This window comes from Balaenoptera physalus (assembly GCF_965194825.1).
Source record: "Balaenoptera physalus genome assembly, chromosome: 12".
NCBI classification, from domain to species: Eukaryota; Metazoa; Chordata; class Mammalia; order Artiodactyla; family Balaenopteridae; genus Balaenoptera; species Balaenoptera physalus.
The window spans coordinates 45,334,138-45,353,301 of NC_138897.1; the positions used below are offsets into that span (position 1 = coordinate 45,334,138).

At 47.3% G+C, this 19,164-nt stretch overlaps 1 protein-coding gene and 1 pseudogene across 13 annotated transcripts in view; one reads left to right on the forward strand and one right to left on the reverse strand.

The window, feature by feature from the left end:
- The window catches only part of LOC309639174 (large ribosomal subunit protein uL4 pseudogene), a 470,274-nt pseudogene that overhangs the window by 341,355 nt on the left and 109,755 nt on the right, over positions 1-19,164 (forward strand). The window lies entirely within an intron of this gene.
- The window catches only part of FHOD3 (formin homology 2 domain containing 3), a 490,767-nt gene that overhangs the window by 70,703 nt on the left and 400,900 nt on the right, over positions 1-19,164 (reverse strand). For all 12 annotated transcript variants that reach the window (XM_082415972.1, XM_082415969.1, XM_082415967.1 and 9 more), the window contains 2 exons: positions 10,346-10,642; positions 1,529-2,409 (listed from right to left, as the gene is read on the reverse strand). In XM_082415972.1, the coding sequence (XP_082272098.1) occupies positions 1,529-2,409; positions 10,346-10,642 (1,178 nt within the window). The remainder of the gene's footprint in view (positions 1-1,528; positions 2,410-10,345; positions 10,643-19,164) is intronic.

A 19,164-nucleotide genomic window follows, 5' to 3' on the forward strand; every position in this document is an offset into this window, starting at 1 on the left:
CACCACACGTGACCAGTCCTGGGAAGTCAGGACACAGAGACACCGAGAGCAGGTGCCCAACGTCACTTCCCTTGGTGTCATTTTCTAGAGAGGACAAGAGGGGGTCTACTTCCAGCTGGAGGAGAGGACTGATGGCATGATTTTCTGTACTGGATTCTAGCAGTTTGATTTGTAAACAGGAGAAAACTTTAATTCTGACTTGGGGGTGGGGTGGGGTACAGCTGGAAATGGTTTAGATTCACATGCTTGCTGGGACTGGGCAGAAATCATTGCAAAGGTAAAGGCCAACTCAGGAAGAGCAGCAGGTAGATCCAGACCCCCAGGCACAGGTTTTAACAGGAAGTTGACCGCTTACAGCTCCCGCCCTAGCCTTTCAGCATCACACAGTGGTGACAGGCGTTAACTCCATCACTCGGGTCCTTGTCTGAAGGACACTCCTGTCCTGAGGATGCAGCACATACTTCTTGATTCAAACTCAGTGCCCGATTGGCAGGTCAGGGAGCCCAACTCAGGCATCTTTATACTTACCCAATACGATGCTAAATGAAGCAACCCATGGAGCTGGAATTAATTCACGACAATAAGTTCTTACATGTTTAAACTATACAAAGTGTTTTCTCTTACCCCTAGTTCCTGAGAAGATAGTCTTAAACCTGTTTTAAAACTGTAATATACCCAGAATCACAAGAGGTTTTTAAAAAACCAGTTCTTTAAGATATGTAAAGGAGACCCTATTAATGCAGTGAATTATGAGAAATAAAATCTGTGACAGTATCAGCAGCCTCTTCATCAGTGTTCATTAGCCATGACTTTACCTTTGATGTCCAGTAACTTCATGTACAGAGCTTTCCATTTATAAAAGTGCTGTTAAAAATATCACAGCAGCAATGCCTACAGGGTTCTCAAACAACTATGAAAAATAAGAAATCTAGATACATGTGTAATGTTTACAGATGCTAACTATCCGGTTATTTGGAAATATCTAGATAGTTGCAGCACGCTGACTCAGCCAGGGGATTATCTGAAGAAATGCCACGCGGATTACTGCCTTTGTGAAAGCATTGTGTGGTTACAGCTGAGGTTCAAACTACTACTATCAACCATAAACAACAAAGGTTAAGTGTGAATAAACACATCCCCGGGGCGAAGTCGGTATGTTTGATTAATTAGCAAGCCTACTTTCCTCTAGAGAATGTCAACATCTGCTGTCGGGCCATACTAACATTCCCTGGGTAACCCTTTCGTTTCTTCCTCGAGGTTACTGGGTTCTTTGAAAGCTATTTCGCCTGTTGGTGTTAGTAAGCTGGTGTCCATGTTAGCAATGAAGGGTCCCTTACGCATTTAGCTCACACCTAGCATGTGGCACTGAGAGTACTGTATTAAAGGTCAGATTTTTATACCAACTGCCTTTTTTAGCAAATAGCAAGAGCAACGTGAAGGGCATTTTATATACAACAAACCTCTCCGTTCTACCCAACAGCTGAAAGTAACTCTGCCAATCAAGAGGCATGCTGGATGCTAGCGGTACCTTGGAGACGGCCAGTTCCTTCGATTTAGACTCAAACAGGTGCTCCAGCTTGGAAGTGTCCACCTTAATAGGTTCCAGTTTCGACCACAGGAATTCTCTGCAGCGGCCGTTGTTCTTACACGGCCACTCAAAAGGCCGCACTTCATTCCAGAACAGACGGATGGTCTTCTTTTTCTTGGTGAATGCTGGCTGACCCCTGGGTACCTGGGGCCACCCTAAGCCCTGAGGAGCACTGAATACTGGAGGAGGAGCCAATAAATTACCGGGGACTGGAGGGGGAGGCACGCCGTCCAGCAGGGGCGGAGGGGGAGGGGGCGGCAAACCTAGAAAGGTGGGCGGGGGAGGGGGAGGCGGCCCCGGGGCCTCCCTGTGACCCAGGTCCACGTCCAGGACGTCGATGTCGTCCTCCTCCCCCAGGTCAGTGAAATCCATGTCTTGGATTCTGAGCTCCCGCGGATTGGCCATGAGCTGGTCCCAGATGTAGTCAGATTCTGTCTTGGGCTGTGCCGACACCTTCTCCGTGACCTTGTCATCGGGCTCGGCATCAGGGGAGATGGACCCTCTCCCTAGGTCCCCGCTGTTGAATTTCTCAGCAAAGGCTTTCACGCTGCCCCGATTGTCCAGACAGCCAACGTCCACCCTCCTGACGCTCTCATCCTGGGCCAGAGAGTTGGCCTGCAGGGTGGATATCCGGCTGGCCAGGCTGGCTACGGCCTCCGCCCCCTGCGCGGTCCTCGTGGTCTCGCCCTCCCCCTGCTCCTCATCATCCGTGGGCTTTCTGTTATGGGCATACAGCATGTCCAGCATGAACCGTTTGCTGGTAAGGATGTCGCCACACTGCTCATTTACACCGGCATCCTGAACACCCGCAGACCACAAACCTGAAAAGTTCACAGGAAAAAAAAAAATGAGAACGTGGCATGGGCCTCAATACTATGAGAAAAGCAACTAGGCAACATGTGGACATTGCACACAGAGGGATTCAGGAAGGCACAGAAATAAAGCAATTGGAGAGGAAGGTGGTCATGCCTGACAAGATGCTCTTGATCAGAAAGAGACGCTACATCAAAGAGCCAATGACCCACTCTAGGACCCAAGACTCTTGTAGGTATGACACTGTTTGTGGCTCTGGCCTAGGCTCATGGGAACAATTTTCCGCACCTTTCCTGCCCACCCGTGACAGCTGGTCAGGACCCACCCAGGGTCACTAAGGGGCTTCTGCCCTACACACAGGGAGGCAAGGAAATGCTCCCTCACCCATGGCAGATGTTGGAAAGGCTGTAGAGTTATCCCCCTTTCTCCTCCTACTCCACCTCTGCACCAGGGCAGCCAAAGTGTCTGGAGAAATGCACAGACCGTGCCATTGGTCACACTTTAAGTTCATGACCACCAGTCTTCAGGTGATGCTGCCTGGCGGTCCCATCCATGACCTCTCCTAGATGACTTTTCACACACCTCCACTCTCCTCTAGCGTCCCCCACCCATCTCATCCTCTGCAAGCATGGCCCTGTTTCCTGTTTCAAAAACTTAATAGACAAAGTCAGAGATCTTCCAGGGCCTCCATTCTGCCTCCACCCACCCACCTGCACCTGAACCCTGACCATGGCCTCTGTCCTGTGACACTGACAAATCGTCCTCTTAGCGGGGGTCAACCGCTCCACTCGTGCATTTGGAAGTCACTCCAGCAATTCTCCATCCCGCCTCTCTCATGCTACCCCCTCTAGGTCTTCCTACTGGCATGTAAACATGGTATAATTTTACCCATTAAACAAAAACAGAAAACCTCACTTGATTCCACTTATCCCTCCACCTATAATCCAAATCTTCTCCTTTCTTTTAAAGGAAAGCTGCTTATAAGAGTTGTTTTGCTATCTCCAATTTCTTTCTTTATTCTCTCTTGAACCCAGTCTAGTGAAGTTTTTGCTCCCTTTCAAAGATGCTCCTTTCCGGGTGACCGATGACCTTCCTGTTGCACTAGACGCAGCTGTCGCCCCCTCATCCTTGACTTATGTCCTTCACTTGGCCTCCCAGACATTGCACTCACTTGCTTTGCTTCCTTCTTTTTGGCTGCTCCTTCTCAGTCTCCTGGGTTGGTTCCTCCTCGTCTTTAACATTTAAGTGTCCCTGGACCTCTTCTCTCCATCTACACTCACCTTCTTAGTCATCATCTCAATTAGTCTCAGGGCTTTAAATACCACCTTCTGCCCTCACTCCCATCCACTCACTGAAACTGCTTCTCCTGCAGTCATTTCCTACCTCAGACACGGCTACTTCACCCATCTTGCTGCCAATTCCAAAAGCCTCAGAGTCATCCTTGACTTTTATCCTGTTCTTTCACCCCACACAGCAGGGCATCCTGTTAGCTAAATCTTCATGTTACATCCGGAATCCAACCACTTTTCTCGTCACCACTCCTGCCACGACCCCGGTCCAAACCAGCATGGTTTCTTGCCGGCGGTATTGCAGGGGAGCCCCTAGCTGGTCTCAGCTTCCACTCTTGTCCCTCTGCAGTCAGTTCTCAACACCACAGCCACGTGATGTGTTACAATGTCCGATCGTATCTCTCTGCTTAAAGTCTTCTAATAGTGCCACATTTCACTGAGACAAAAAGCCAATGACCTGGCAATGTTCCCAAGCCATGTGTGATCCCACCTTAATTTTCTTTCCTCTCTTACCACCACCTCTACTACTGCCACCACCCCAGATATACACACATGAACCTCTTCAGCTACAGCAGCTCCTTGACATTCCTAGAACTCACCAGGCGTGAGGTGATCCAGCCTCAGGATTTTTGCCCCTCCTGGGACAAACCCAGGTAATCACACAATTTGCTTCTCAACTTCCTTTAGGTCTTTGCTCAAATAGTATCTTCCCAGTGAAATCTTCCCCGATCACCTTATTTAAAATTGTGCAAACCTCCCTCTCCCCCACAGTTTCATCCTTTCCTGCTTTATTTTCTACCCAAGCACTTCTTACTGTCTAATCTTCCACACATTTCCCTTTTTGATTTTACTGTTGCCTTTGCCCCATCACTGGAATGATTATCATTACTTGCTAAGCTGTGTTCCTCCTTGAAATGTAAACTCTACAAGAGCAGGGATTTGGGTTTGTTTTGTTCCCTGTTGTATCCTCAGCACCTAGGATGAATGAATGAATGAATGGTCACCAATGTTATCCCTCTGAATTTGCTTCCTAAGGGCCAGCAGGGCTGTGCAGTGGGCATTTCAGGATGTGAATTCCATCAGATATCTAGGGCCTGTGTGGATACTTGTTTGGGGAGGGGACAGAAGACCTAGGTCATGGACGTGAACATCAGGAGCTTTCTTTCTACCAAAGAAGAGCCAGATCAAACAGGCTGGGGGAGGACACTGGTCTCTCCCACATAGCTGTGCCTTCATCTTGAGGAGGTATTTACTGGGGAAGCACAGAGGCCCCCTGGTGCTTCATTTTTTCCTGTGTAGCTTTGTCCTCTATGTTCTTCTCAACAGTGGCCTAAGCTCACCAAGCAATCAACACCAGAACAAGGAGCTCTTAAGCCCTCTTGTAGGTTGGTTTCACAAACAAAATACACTTAGGCGATAACCACCATCAAAGAGAGAGGAGGTGGCATTTGAGGACACGACGGAAAAACTTCTACAGCTGGTCAGACAGTCCAGTAAATAGGGAGACTGCTTTGATGCCAGGAGGCTGCGGCAGATAAAGTGGCTGAGTCTCTCTGAACAGACTGCCTCACTCTCTCCATTTATTGGGAAATGTTGGCAGTTTCTTATTTTGGCAACAGGGAAAAGAGCATAATCAGGTAACATTTTAAATGCTGGTTTTCTCGTTTACATTCTTCATTCATTTAGGTCTTTTTAAAATCATTATGTAGGGTGCTTCTTTGTCCCTACTAATTTCCTTTGCTCTGAAGTCTACTTTATCTGATATTAATATAGACACTCCAGCTTTTCTCTGATTAATGTTGGCATGATATCTTTTCCCAACTTTTAACTTTCCATCTGCCCATGTCATTACGTTTGAAATGAGTGCTGTATATGATAGCATGTAGTTGGGTTGTGTTTTTATACACTCAGCAAATCTCTGCCTTTTAATTGATATGTTAGGGCTTAAGTCTGCTGTTTCATTTGTTTTGTTTGATCTCTTTGTTTCAGTGTCTGTTTCTCCTTTCTTGGTCTTGGGTGGATTACTTGAACATTTTTTAGAATTTCAACATGATTCATTTAGAGTGTTTTTGAGTACATGGTTTCATGTAATTTTCTTAGTGGTTGCTCTAGGTATTACAATATATACACTAAATTATTTAGTCTATTGGTATTGATGTTTTACTACTTTGAAGTGTAGAAACCTTACTTCCATTTCGATCCCATTACCCTCCCACTTTAAAAAATACAATTGTCTTAAGTACTTCCTCTACATATATTGAACACCATATATCAAATGTAATTTTTGCTTCCACCATCAAATATGATTTAAGAAGATCACGAGTAAAAAGACAGCATTTTTTAATTTACCCTTATTTTTACCTATTCTGTTGTTCTTTTCTTTCTGGAGTCCCAAGCCTTCTTCTGTCGTCATTTCCTTTCTGTTCGGAGAACTTCCTTTAGCCATTCTTCAAGGGTAGGTCTGCTAGTGACAAATTCTCCTAGTTTTTCTTTAACTGAGAATGTCTTTACTTTCCCTGCATTGTTAAAGGCTACTTTTACTGTATATGTAATTCATGGTTGATAGTTCTAGTCTTTTAGCACTTGATAGATGCTGTGCCCCTTCCTGCTGGCCTCCATGTTTCAGATGAGAAACTTGCTATCCTTTGAATTGCTGTTCCTCTATAGGTACCACGTCATTTCTTTCTTTCCAAAAAATGTTTTTTTGGTTTTTAGTTTTCAGAAGTTTGTCATTTGTCTCGGTGCAGATTTCTTTGGATTTATCCTTGTTAGGATTTGCTCAGCTTCTTAAATCTGTAGATTTATACCTTTTGCCAAACTTGGGAAATTTTCAGCCATTACTTCCTCAAATATCTTTCCATACTGCGCTCTCTCTCCTCTTATTCTCAGACTCGGATGCAATGAATGTTAGTTTTATTGATATAATCCCATGGGTCCCTGAGGCTCTGTTCATTTTTTTTAGTCTATTTTTTTCTCTGTTATTCAGATTTGGTAATATCTACTGATCTGTTTTCAAGTATACTGATTATTTTCTTTGTTGTCTCCAATCAACTATAAAGCATGTCAAATATTTTATTTCAGTTACTGCATTTTCCAGTTCTATAATTTCCCTTGGGTTCTTTTTTAATATCTCCTATTTCTTTGTTAAGATTTTTTTTCATGTATTTCCTGAGCCCTGAGTGTTTGTAACTGTCCACTGAAGCATTATTATGATGACTGCTTTAAAATTTTTGACAGATAATTCCAGCATCTGATTCATCTCAGTGTTGGCATCTGTGGATGGTCTTTTCCCATTCAAGATGTGATTTCCCTACTTCTTGATATGATGAGTGATTTTCAATTGTATCCTGGATATTTTCGGTATCATCTGATAGACTCTGGATAATATTTAATCTTCTCTTTTAGCAGGTAGTCACCCTTTTGGGGTGTAGCATACAGGGCTTGGTGCAGGTAGATGTTCAGCTCCTTGCTAGGTCCCACTGTCACCACCCAGGAAGAGGGCTGACTCACACTCCTTCACTGCAGATGGGTAGGGTGGAGGTTCAGCACCCCCTTGACCCCACCAGCATCTTCCCAGTGGAGGTGGACCACTAACTCACATTGGCTCATTGCTCCGAAGTGAGGTGAAGGCTCAGCTTCCCACCAGTCCCCACTAATTCTGGCTTGGGGAGAACAGAGTGCAGACTAGTCCCACCTCCAACCACATCATTCTACCTTGTTTATACCAGATGGGGATGGAGGCTCAGCTCCCTGCTGTGCCCCCATCAGCATCAGGGACAAGGAGGGTGGTGGTGGGGACAGAGAATGCTATTAGTCCCCTCTCCACTCCTCATTAAGTCTGGTTCCTTCTGGGTGGGGGTGAAGGCTCAGGTCCCCACAGGACCCCACAGACACTACCCTGTTGCAGGAATTGGGATCCACTTGCTTCTTCCCTTCAGGGGATAGACTGAGTTCCCCATTAGGCCAACACTACCCCAGCAGGGGAACTGGAGCACTACCTGCTTCTACTGGGCAGGGGATAGAAGACTGGCTCCCTTCTGAGTCCCGCTGACACCACAGGGTTGAGGAGGGGAGGGAACTGCAGAATTGTCACACTTGTTTCCATGGGGGTGCTGTATAGAAGACCACCTCTTCTTCAGTCTCACTGAAACCACTGGGTTAGGGGGAGAGGTGGGACAGTAGCAAATTTTCCATTAGATCTCATTTAGGATAGAGCACTTATTAACAGCAGAAAAGATTTTCTGTTCTGTTAGGCAACGCCTTTCCTAATCCTTTGGCTAAGGGAATCGGCTTTCCTTGAAGCTTCACTGCCATGTCATTCAAGTCCAAAGGCTTCTAGGCAGTCTGCTTCCTTCTTTCCACCTTTCAGAGTCCTCCTATGATTGGTTGTCCTGTTACATCCAGGGTGTTGGTATTTTAGTTGTAAAAGGGAGGACCTGGGAGCAATGGGGGCGTCTCCATCTTAGCCAGATTCATTCATTTATTCATCAGTGGTTTTATGAGCCCCTACTATGTTCTGGGCACCCAGCTGGGAAGTAAGAACTCACGATGAATAAGACAGACATCCCCATCCTCACAAAACTTACATTCAAATAGAGACAAAGGACAGTTATACAAGTAACTACAACAAAGTGTGATGAATGCTACAGTAAAGCCTCTCACTCTAATGCCAGGGAGTGGAACACATGAAAACAAAGAAAAATAAAACCACACATCTGCAATAAGTTGGGTCTCTTTCAAGTCCTACAAATTCATTCTCAAGTAATAGGTACAACCGTTAGAAATAAGACTGGGAATCACTTTGATTGCCTTTGTGATTTAATTGAGAAGATTCTGAAAAGCAAAAGCTATGGTGACAGAGCTTCTCTGTCTCCACAGCTGCTGATGTGCCCATGAGCAGTGGGAATTTTTAGGAACCAATAAGCTACAACAAATAAACATGGTCACATCTCTTAACAGCACCAGACTGAAGCAGAAAAGTCACTGCAAAGCTCCAATTCCTGGACACCACCAGCTTTTGGTAGAAAGTCAATGGTTCTTCACTGGGAGCAGAGTCTCCATTTTTGGAAAGTTGTCCTTATTTGGAAGGATATTGGGCAATCTGATCCAAGAAAGTTCTGTTCCCGGCTTATTTTTACTAATCCAACTTGTTTATATGTTTTAGGCCTGCTAAACCTAGTTATGATGAATAATACTTAAAGCTACTCATAATAGAATAAAACATGATTTAAGGCCAAATGATCAAGAAGACTTACCCGACACCCTGTACTGTGACCATAATTACATTAAATGTGAATAACAACAAGTAGAATTTGAGAGTATAACTGTAATCTGTCTTTGAAAGAAATTTAGTATCAGAATACGTAATCCTTTTAGCACACACATCTTCAACCAGACACAAGATTTTCAACGTGATAATTCCTAAGACATAAAGTATTTTAAGTCAGTCCTCCTTTTTCACTGTATCATGGTGACCAGTGATATATAGAATAAAATCTAATAATATAACTGTGAAAACTCAAATATTAACTATTTAGACTAAGCCATTGATTGGCAGGTCTCCTAGGAGACATTATGGCTTCATTCATTCATTCAATCTTTGTTCACTCATCCAGGCTTCAGGGACAATGTATTCTTAATCTGTGAACTAACATATCATGCCTGGGTCATGCCAGTGATTGGCAGGCCTTTGCGGCTACCGTTTGAGCCTAAGATGTAAGTTCCTTGAGTCTGTGTCACTGTGTAGCTTAATGAAGCCTGGCCCATAAGACATGCCTTCACTGGTGAGGAGCGTCAGTTGAAAGAGGTGGCTTCCTGCCACCCTGACAGTGCACAGGTCACGGGTAGGAAAACCAACTCCATGGTGTCGCATATGAATCATAATTCAAATGATTATTTGAATTGTTTACAATTTCTAGAACCCTCTGTGGCACCCTCCCCAAGTCCCTAGTGAGGACTAACATTTCATTTGATCCCTTAACATAAAGTCACCATTAAACAGGTGAAACGGAATGAATATCGGGGATAACACCAAAAAGGTATGATTCCATAAGAAAAAGCACGTACTTCGTATCGAAGAAAAGAGTGGTCCTGAGCATATTGTAGAAAATTACCTAAATTACATACATTCCAGCTGAGCACATCAAATTGATCTCTGCATGCTGTGAGCTGGCAGTTTTTGAAAGTACTCATACGATTCATTTTACCAAATCCGCTCTGGTCTGAAATGTTCAGTCATAGTGGCTTAACACACTTCCTTGCAAAAACTCTTTCAAGGGAGTAGATAACAACATGACATGTCTCTAAATTTAAATCAGAAAAAAGCCACACTGACTACTCACAATTAAACAGTTAGAAGGACATGAGGAATTTCTCTTCTGGGGTTTATTCCTCCGGAAAAGTCCCCTGTCGCCCTCATTATCAGGCCCTTTTCCTGGCTGTAGAAGTGACGGTGCAGCCTTGTGGCAGAGGGTCGGGGCCCTTCTGCAGGGCAGGGAGCTGCTGGCTGGCTGAGTGGGGCCACACCCCCCTCCAGACACTGGGGGACAGTCTGGGGAGCGAGCCGGGCCAGCCGGTCAGCTCAGAGGCCAGCAAACCAGGTCCCCTGCCCCGGGGCTCCCCAGGATGTGTTCACGGGGAAAGGGGGCCTCCTTACCGGTCCCCCTGTCCCGAGAGAGCTTGTCCTCCTTGTCCTCCCTCTCCAACGTGCTGCTGGAGGACGAGACGCTGGAGGCCGAGCAGTTGTCCCGCTCGTTCACTGCCTCGTTCTGCTGTTCCTTCTCGCTCAGGGAGGCTCGCTCTTCAGCCTCTGGCTCCAGGGCCCGCCCCACCTCGCTCTCTGCTGCCGCGTGCGCAGGGGCTAGTTCCTGGCTGGCCTCATCGGCCACCCGTCCCACCTCTGCCTCCGCCTCCGCTTCTGCCTCTGGTTCGGGCTCAGGATCCCCGGTGCTCGCTGGGGGAGATAACAGTGGAGATTATGAGCAGGACAGGAATTTCTTGGAAGCGTCGAGTGAGGGTGAGACTGAACATGAGGCTGATTTCTCCGTGCTGTGTGAGGCAGGCAGAATTCTAAACTGGCCCCTGAGATTCCCGTCCCCTGGTTATTCAGTCAAACACAGACTGAGGCACTGCAGGGAAGGGGCCGTGCAGCTGGTGTTCACGTCTCAAGTCTCTTGACCTTAAGATACGGAGATTATCCAGGTAGGCCTGATCTAACCTGGTGAGCCTTTTAAAAACAGTGTTTTCTGGTTAGCATCAGAAAAGGATGTCAGAGATTAGAAGCACAAGAAGTATTGGACGAGGTACTTCCCTGGTGGCGTAGTGGTTAAGAATCTGCCTGCCAATGCAGGGGACACGGGTTCGATCCCTGGTCTGGGAAGATCCCACATGCCGCGGAGCAACTAAGCCCGTGCACCACAGCTACCGAGCCTGCGCTCTAGAGCCCACGAGTCACAACTACTGAGCCCGTGCGCCACAACTACTAAAGCCCGTGTGCCTAGAGCCTGTGTGCTCCACAACAAGAGAAGCACGCTCATTGCAACAAAGAGTAGCCCCAACCTGCTGCAACTAGAGAAAGCCCGTGCACAGCAATGAAGACACAATGCAGCCAAAAATAACTAAAATAGATAAATTTATTTTTTAAAAAAGTATTTGATTTATCAGTGCTGGTTTTAAAGATGGAGGGGGCCATGTGATGAGGAATGTGGTGGCCTCTAGAAGCTGAGAGTGACTCCTGGCCGACAGCCAGCGAGGAACAGGGACCTCGGTCCTGCAAGCACAAGCAACTGAATTCTGCCAATGACCCAAATGAACCTGGAGGTGGACTCTTGCCAGGGCCTCCCGGTAAGAGCCCAGCCAGCCACAACCTTGATTGTGGCCTTGTGATACCCTCGGATGAGAACCCAGTTAGCCATTCTGGGCTTCTGACCTATGGAAACTGTGAGATAATATAAACGGATGCTGTTTTGAACAGCTATGTTTGTGGTAACTTGTTACACAGCAGTAGCGAACTAATACATGATCCTTTTGCCTCTTCAGGGAAAGAGGAAAAAAGTCCATGGTGAATCAAGCTGATAAGCAAAGAGCAGCCTGATGTTCTATCAGTGGCTAAACTAGTGAGGTCCATCACCCTTTGCTTGAATTATGTTTGCTCATAATGTGAAGTTATTCCATACACTTGAAAGTTACTTAGAAGAATCACTCACGGGCACAGAACTCTTTGTAAACCTGTCAAGGCTGGAGATTTGCTGCTCAGGCTCCATGGGTGTCCCCTAGGAAGCAGGGAAATGGCACAGTCTGCCGTATGCGTGTTTTTGCTGAGCAACCCTCTCATGTGTGAGCTGTGAATGGGTAGCAAAATGATTGGGAATTAAAAAAAAAAAAAAGTCATCTGTGAAGGCCAGAGGAGGATGAGTCACTCCTGAGGGTCTGACCCTCATGGCTTGGCAGAGCCACATTGCTGGAATCCTGGCAGTGCCACCAAGAGCATGTGCTCCAGCCCTACGTACATACTGCTCGAAGCAATAGAGATTCAGGCAGGATCGGTGCATGTAAGGGGCCTGCCCTGACCCTGTAAGAACAGGCAGATCAGAGGGCTCTCTCTTTGTGGAGATATCCTGCCAGCTCAGGTGAGCAGTGATGGCTGGCAATGGGGCGCCCACAGCAGGTCTCCCAGCAGGCCAGGCAGTGGCATTACTATGGGAGAGCAAAGCTCAGGCTTCACTGGGCAGGGGGCCCAGCTGCCCTCAGCATCCCAGCAAGAAGTCATTCTGCCAGGACGCACTGGGTCCAGAACCCCCGTCCCTCACCTGCTCTCAGGCTGCCTTCCTCAGAGAATGAGTATGGGAATTGTGGGGGGAGAGAGGGAGGCAGTGTAGAGAATGAAATGCCAGCCTCTCCTTACATCCTGGGTAACTTCCAACCTCCACACGGAAGAAATCCTCCTCCGTGGGAACCGCCCCAGTGCCCTTCAGGTAGGAACTGGGTGTAGAGGACAGAGGGACTTCTGCCCGCCCAGGCTGCTGGGGACTCCAGCCTAGTACAGGCACCTGCTTCCTGGGGAGAATGGGGGAAATGAGGATGGGGTGGCAAAGGCCCTCTGCTGTCTGCTGGGTGCCCTTGCTGGGTGTCCCCAAGAGGGATGGTTTTGGAACTGATGATAAGAGAGCAAAGTTTCCAGGCCGAGATGCACTGGCTGGCAGTAGCAGGAGGAAATCGAAGGGCACACGACTGTGTACCCGTGTGCTCAAGATGGGTGTGTCAGGCATTCTTCCTTCCTTCCTTCTTTCCTTCCTTCATTTATTTATTTAGGCTGCGTTGGGTCTTCGTTGCTGCGCATGGGCTTCCTCTAGTTGCAGCGAGCAGGAGCTACTCTTCGTTGTGGTGCGCGGGCTTCTCAATGCGGTGGCTTCTCTTGTTGCGGAGCTCGGGCTCTAGGCGTGCGGCCTTTAGTAGTTGTGGCACACGGGCTCAGTAGTTGTGGCGCACGGGCTTAGTTGCTCCGTGGCATGTGGGATCTTCCCGGACCAGGTCTCAAACCCGTGTCCCCTGCATTGGCAGGCAGATTCTTAACCACTGCGCCACCAGGGAAGTCCCAGGCATTCTTCCTTAAGAGCAAAAACCAGGCTGGGTACCGGGAAAAAGTGAACAAACCTTTGAGAAAAATTCCCTTTGGTGCTGAAGGACTTTTTATGGTATTTCTTTTTCATTTGATAATAGAGCATTTAGCAAAGAGAAACAGAACCCCATCGTTTTACTAGCACGGCAGAAGCATAGTTTTAGCAACAGCAGTGTCATCGTTTGGTTGACAGAAAGCATATGTTCTTGCACACATTTACTTCAGAATAGCCACATCAAAACGAGAATGTGTTTCCAACAGTCTAGCATGTGGCGTGCATTTAAGTTTTAATTGGTGAGCATATGGCAAAACTGGCAAGGGTGCCTCTGTGGGGCTTTATCACTGACGGGGAGATGGGTGCAGTTGGTTGCCATCAGCCTGAGTCTACTCATCATCCCCAGGAGACTGGCAGACAAAGCAGGAAGGGTCCACAATTTGACGGCTGTTTGACTCCAGCCTACATACGTGTTTCCTTCCACTTCAGCAGTGACTCTGGCCCCTGATCAGCCAGCGGTTGCAGGGACAAGTGAGGCAATGGACATGCAAGCTCTAGAAAGCCACACATTCTTGGGAATAAATAGTGTAATTTCATCCCCCTACGTTCGAGCCTTACTGCCTGGAGTCAGACATTTAAATGTGTGATCCGACCGCTGGGGTAGTTTCTCTCTTTCATCACTGCTGGGGAGGAAATCATCTCCAAAACTACCTCCTGACCAGAATGCAGGCTCTGTGTCCACAAGGCCTCACTGCAAATCTGCGGTGTGTGAAGCTGTTCTAATGATGAACAAATTAAATAAAATTCACACACATTCAAGTCAAGCCAAGCCACCAAAGATGGAGAATGGAGCTGACAGAGAGCAAACACGCGTGGCTGCTCATTCCTGACACCCTCTGCACGGAATACACCAGGCGACACACGTGTCAAGGGCACAACACACACCCCTGCTTTCAGAGGGCTCACCACTTGGCTAGTGACACGGGACATAAAATCCTATCAATGGGGGTCACGGTGGTATGCAGCCAGGCACCCAAGTGAGGGCCCTGGGTACCAAGTAGCAGGGAGTCCCTGGAAAGGACCCACGGCCGAGCCCTCCTCGAGCTGTATTAATCAAACACAGGAATGACAAGGCACAAGTTCTCTGGGGACCAAGACTCTGCCTTCCTCTCATGTCCAAGGGCCCCCAGTGTGGTCTTGGGGCCGGCATCTTCTCACAAAGTTCTCATGGACACTTAGGAAACACTGTGAGACTACACACTGAACTCCCGAACATTTCTGCCCGCCTTCCTATTCTCTTTCATCAGGACCTCGGTCACCAGCAGTCCCCTCCACATACAACCATTCCTTCTGAGTCATTGCCCTAAGCCACACCAGCTGCCCTCTCAGCAGACCTGGGAAAAAGTATCATCTACCCTTGCTGAGTCCCCTGGAAATAGGAGGGACCTTGAAAGTCTGCAGGAAAAGTCCTCAAGGGAGCTAAGATATTTGTCAATACCGAGGGATGAAAATTGCTCACAACTTCTCACTGATACCCAACAACAGTACCAGTGGTGAGAGGCACACGGACACACAAGACAGACCCAGCTCTTGTTGTCATGGAGGTTACAGGGATGCTAAGAGATCCTACATGTCACCCGTGGCCTCAGCACGGCAAAGGTGGGCACACCCTAACACCAACAGACACAGGGAAATCCCAGCCCCTCAGCTCCCACCAGACATAATAAAAAAATATTTATAAACATGATGGATATTCTAAGAGCAAATTCATGTTGCCCTGGGACGGTCTGGCAAGGGTTTTTGCAAAGCCTAGGACGGGTCATGAGTCTCTGTGCCAGAAGGACGTTTAAGCAGAGTCTCCAAGGATGAAAAGGAGTTCAAGAGGGAACACTGGACACAAATGTTCTGGGCGGAAGGAAGGGCACATGCAGCCGGCAGCACAGGGTGTGCAGGAGGCATGAAAGCCGTCCGGCGGCAGTGGCTGGGGCAACGGGCCTCACACGGTGAGTTAAGGACCTGGGGCTTTACACGAAGGGCAGTGATGGCGGCTTCACGGAGAGACAGGCCACATTTCACTTTGTCTGAGAGGACCCCTGACTACACCCGCAGCACAGGCAAACCACACTTCCGGCCGGGACAGCTGAGGTGGGCCTGTAGCTTCAGAGGAGGCTCTTAGTCAGTGTTGGGTGAACATTCGGGAAGCAGACCCCGCAGACAAAGAGACTGAGGACGAAGAGGTGAATGCCAGTCAGGGGGCTCAAGAGAAGAAGAAAATGAATAAATGGCATCAGTGGAAGAACACATGGGCAAGCGATAGAGATTCTGGACAGTGGGAAGAAGTTTTCCATCCCAGGATCCCCTGGAGGAAGCAGTGTGTTTGCATCCGAGGAGAGCAGGGGTACAGCAGGCCTGTGGCCCCCTTTGGGGCGTTGTTCCCGAGCCCTACGCACCAACTCTCTACTAAACCCTCAGACCCCTCTGTGGGGAGGGGTCTCTTACCGCCCTCAGAAAGCTGAGGCTGGGAGGGAACAGCGAAGGCCCAGGTCCAGGTGCCCAGCAGCCCTTCTCCCCACGGTGGGTGCGAGCTTGGAAGTGAAATGAGGACATGGCAAGAAATGCCTGGCAACATAGAAGGCGTCCAAAACTGGGATCTGTCTTGCTGGACCACAGCCTGAGAGAGCAGACTGATGGGATCTTGGCATTGAGAGAACATACTTAGCAAAGGCCAGAAAAATGTATTTGGCCGGAACCTGCACTGACCTGATTCAGAGAACTTTAAACTAAATTTTAAGGTTGGAGGTGGGGGAGTATAAGGGAGGAGAAAAAAAAAAAAAACCCAACAAAACAAAATTAAACTATATAAAAGGATACGGTAAGGGATAACTCATGGAATGTGGAAGATATAACAGGAAGGAAGAGGTTCACGGTATATTCAGAAGGAAGTAACAAGGAACCTGGTTGCTGCCAGCCTGTGCGGAGGGACCCATAACCTGAACACGGCCACTAAAGGGAATTCTTTATGCAAAGGAAATAGACATTACAGGAAAGAGAGGCTGGGAGTCAGGGCAGGAGCCCATCAACGTGAGAACCACAGTGAAAGAGGGAAAACCTAAGTGTGTTTGCTGAGAGAATAAAAAAGGGTGCCCCGTCTGATGACTGGGACGTCCCTCATGCAGATCACAACACTGGGGTGAGAAGAGGAAAGACCAGGCCTTGAGGATTTCGGCTCATCCCCTGTTCCAAGGCAGCCGGGGCAGACATTGACTCCGACTGGCTAGTTCTTTGTCCCTTGAAAAGCCCAGCACCAACTTCTCATCTGATCCGCAAAATCTTACTCGACATCCGGCCCCGTTTGGCCTTAAGTGAAGTAAAAATAAATGCTACCGTCTATAGAGTGCCTTCAACACACTGGTGCCGTCCTAGGAACTATAGACACATCACCTTATTTAATTCTCATGCCAACAACATGAAGATTAATGTTCCCATGTGAGAAATGAGGAATGATGTTCAGAGAGGTTAAGTAACTTGTCCAGGGCTACACAGCATACTGGATACTCTCGGCCTGTTCTTCTAGACCCATTCTTTGTGCTGCTTTGTGCCCTGGGAGGTTGGTCTCTGCAGAGTTTGCATTCCCTCTCACTTTCAGACGGGTCGGCCCTGGGAGGTACCTGCAAAGCTAGGAGGAAGGAGAGGCTGGCGTATTTATGTTCCTGCTCTCTTTCTGGGGGGCCACTTTGGCAGAAAGTGTCAGGCCAGCTTTTCTGTCCCCAGGGCTCCCTCCCAAGGCTACAGCGCTTACCAAGTCCTAGCTGTTCACTAAGTTTTTCCAGGCCTGGAGGCAGAAACAGTGTTGGCAGTTTCCCACTGCTGCTAGTCACTGGGTGCTTCCCTGCCCTCTGGTGGTCCCGCGACCCTCTCCGCACCTCTGCAAACCGTCCCTTCACTGCCTGCCTGCAGGCACCCTCTGAGCATGCGCCATCTACTTCCAACAGAACCTTGCTGATGAGCAGAGCTGGGATTTGAACTTGGATTGGCCTGATAGAAAAGCCTGGGCTGTTAATCATGATGTTACACTGTGCGGTGGGTGACTTAAGCCACAAAGGACAAGTATATAATCATTCCTGAAAGAACAAAACAACACAAAACAAAAAGTGGGCACAAACGTTCCAGCTCTGCTTTCATCAATGTCCCTGACAGCTGAGTCCAGAGTGTCCAACTGGAATCTCCTGTCATGCAATTTTTCTTTGAAGAGATAAATTGCTGGTAGAAAGATCTGAACTTAATAAGTCTTTGGGTGGCTTCAATTGATTTCAGTCTGTGATGGTGTCTCGATGACTTTGCCAGGACTTGGCTTTCTGGCAGGTCTTATGAAACTGAGGGCTGGGCCAGCCAGTTCTATAACAGTTGCTCCAAACTGTGTAGATTCCAGGGACCTCCCCCGTTCAGAGCTAATAACTAACACCATCGACTTTAAACTTGTGGTTTAATCATATAAATGTGAAAAAGGTCCCGTGAGATGAAGCTCACAACTTTGAAAATTCTTTAGATTTTGCTTTTGGTGTTGGGCTAATTCTTGCTAAGCTGTTCACTCAGATTCACTCTAGAGCAGGATTTCTCAGACTCAGTACTTTGGATATTTGGGGTCAGATAAGTCTTTGTTGTAGGTGGCACTGTATCCTATTATCCTGTGCATTATGGGCTATTTAGCAGCATTCCTGGCTTCCACCCACTGGAGGCCAATACCACTTCCTCCCCAGTTGTGACAACCGAAAATGTCTTCAGATGCTACCAAATGTCCCCTGGGAGCAAAAAATCACTCCTGGTTGAGAATCATTGCTCTACAGGAATAGTTTCATTAGGATGGGCACAAATTCAGCCTACTTCAGCTTTCCAAAAAGACACTACCTGCAAAATACTGATTCATGGGTCTAATGAATTTGTATGCCTTTAAAATTAAGCCCAGCTTTGCCCTCAAAATTAGAGCTAGATCTTCCAAACAGGTTCGGGCCTAAGCCACCTCTTAAGATGAAAACCATATATGGTCAAAATTACCTTCAAAAGTCCTTTTGGAAGATGCCACGTTGTAGGATCCCACACCCACCCTCAGAGTTCTGACAATCCAGGTTTTCACTGAGCTTCAGTGCGACGGTGTAAGAAGTCCTGGGCTTAGAGTCATGGGCCATGTTATCTCCAAATACAGGTCCTTAAACTCTTAAATCACACTGGGTGCAGCAAGTTGTTCAAATGACAAGAGGCACATGAGAGTCAGGAATGGCTCAAGAAAAAAACAGACCCATGGCCCTCATGTTGTGCTCACCTGGGGACACACACCTGAGTTGTATGTTAAGCAGGATTACACGCACTATTTAAACTGTAATTTTCACTCCCCCCTTTTGCCCCTCAGATTATGCTCCTGATTAAATTCACTTGGTTAAACATGTATATGATATAACTCTACTGTAATATCATACAGGACAAAAAAAGAAGAAGCCAGTTTCAGGTCCAATTATTGTAATATTGATTAATATATAGATTCTATTTCACACTAGAAACAGAAAATGAAAAGCAATTTAAGATGACCATATCATTTATTGCTCTGTCGTTACCTTGAACTCAAACCATATGACCCCAAACATCAACCCACGGTTATAAAGACTTCCTTTGAGCTTATTTAAATTCTTCTTCTAAAGTCAGATAGACAGGTCTTGTCTTGGTTCAGTGTCAAACAAGGATAGACTCCAATATGCGTTCATCCTTCCATTCCCAGTAGGGCTGGAGCAACTCCTGGGTTAATGACATGCCCATTTCCTTACAAGAGCAAATAGAAAGACAAGCCCTTCCTCAAGGATGAAGACACTGTCTA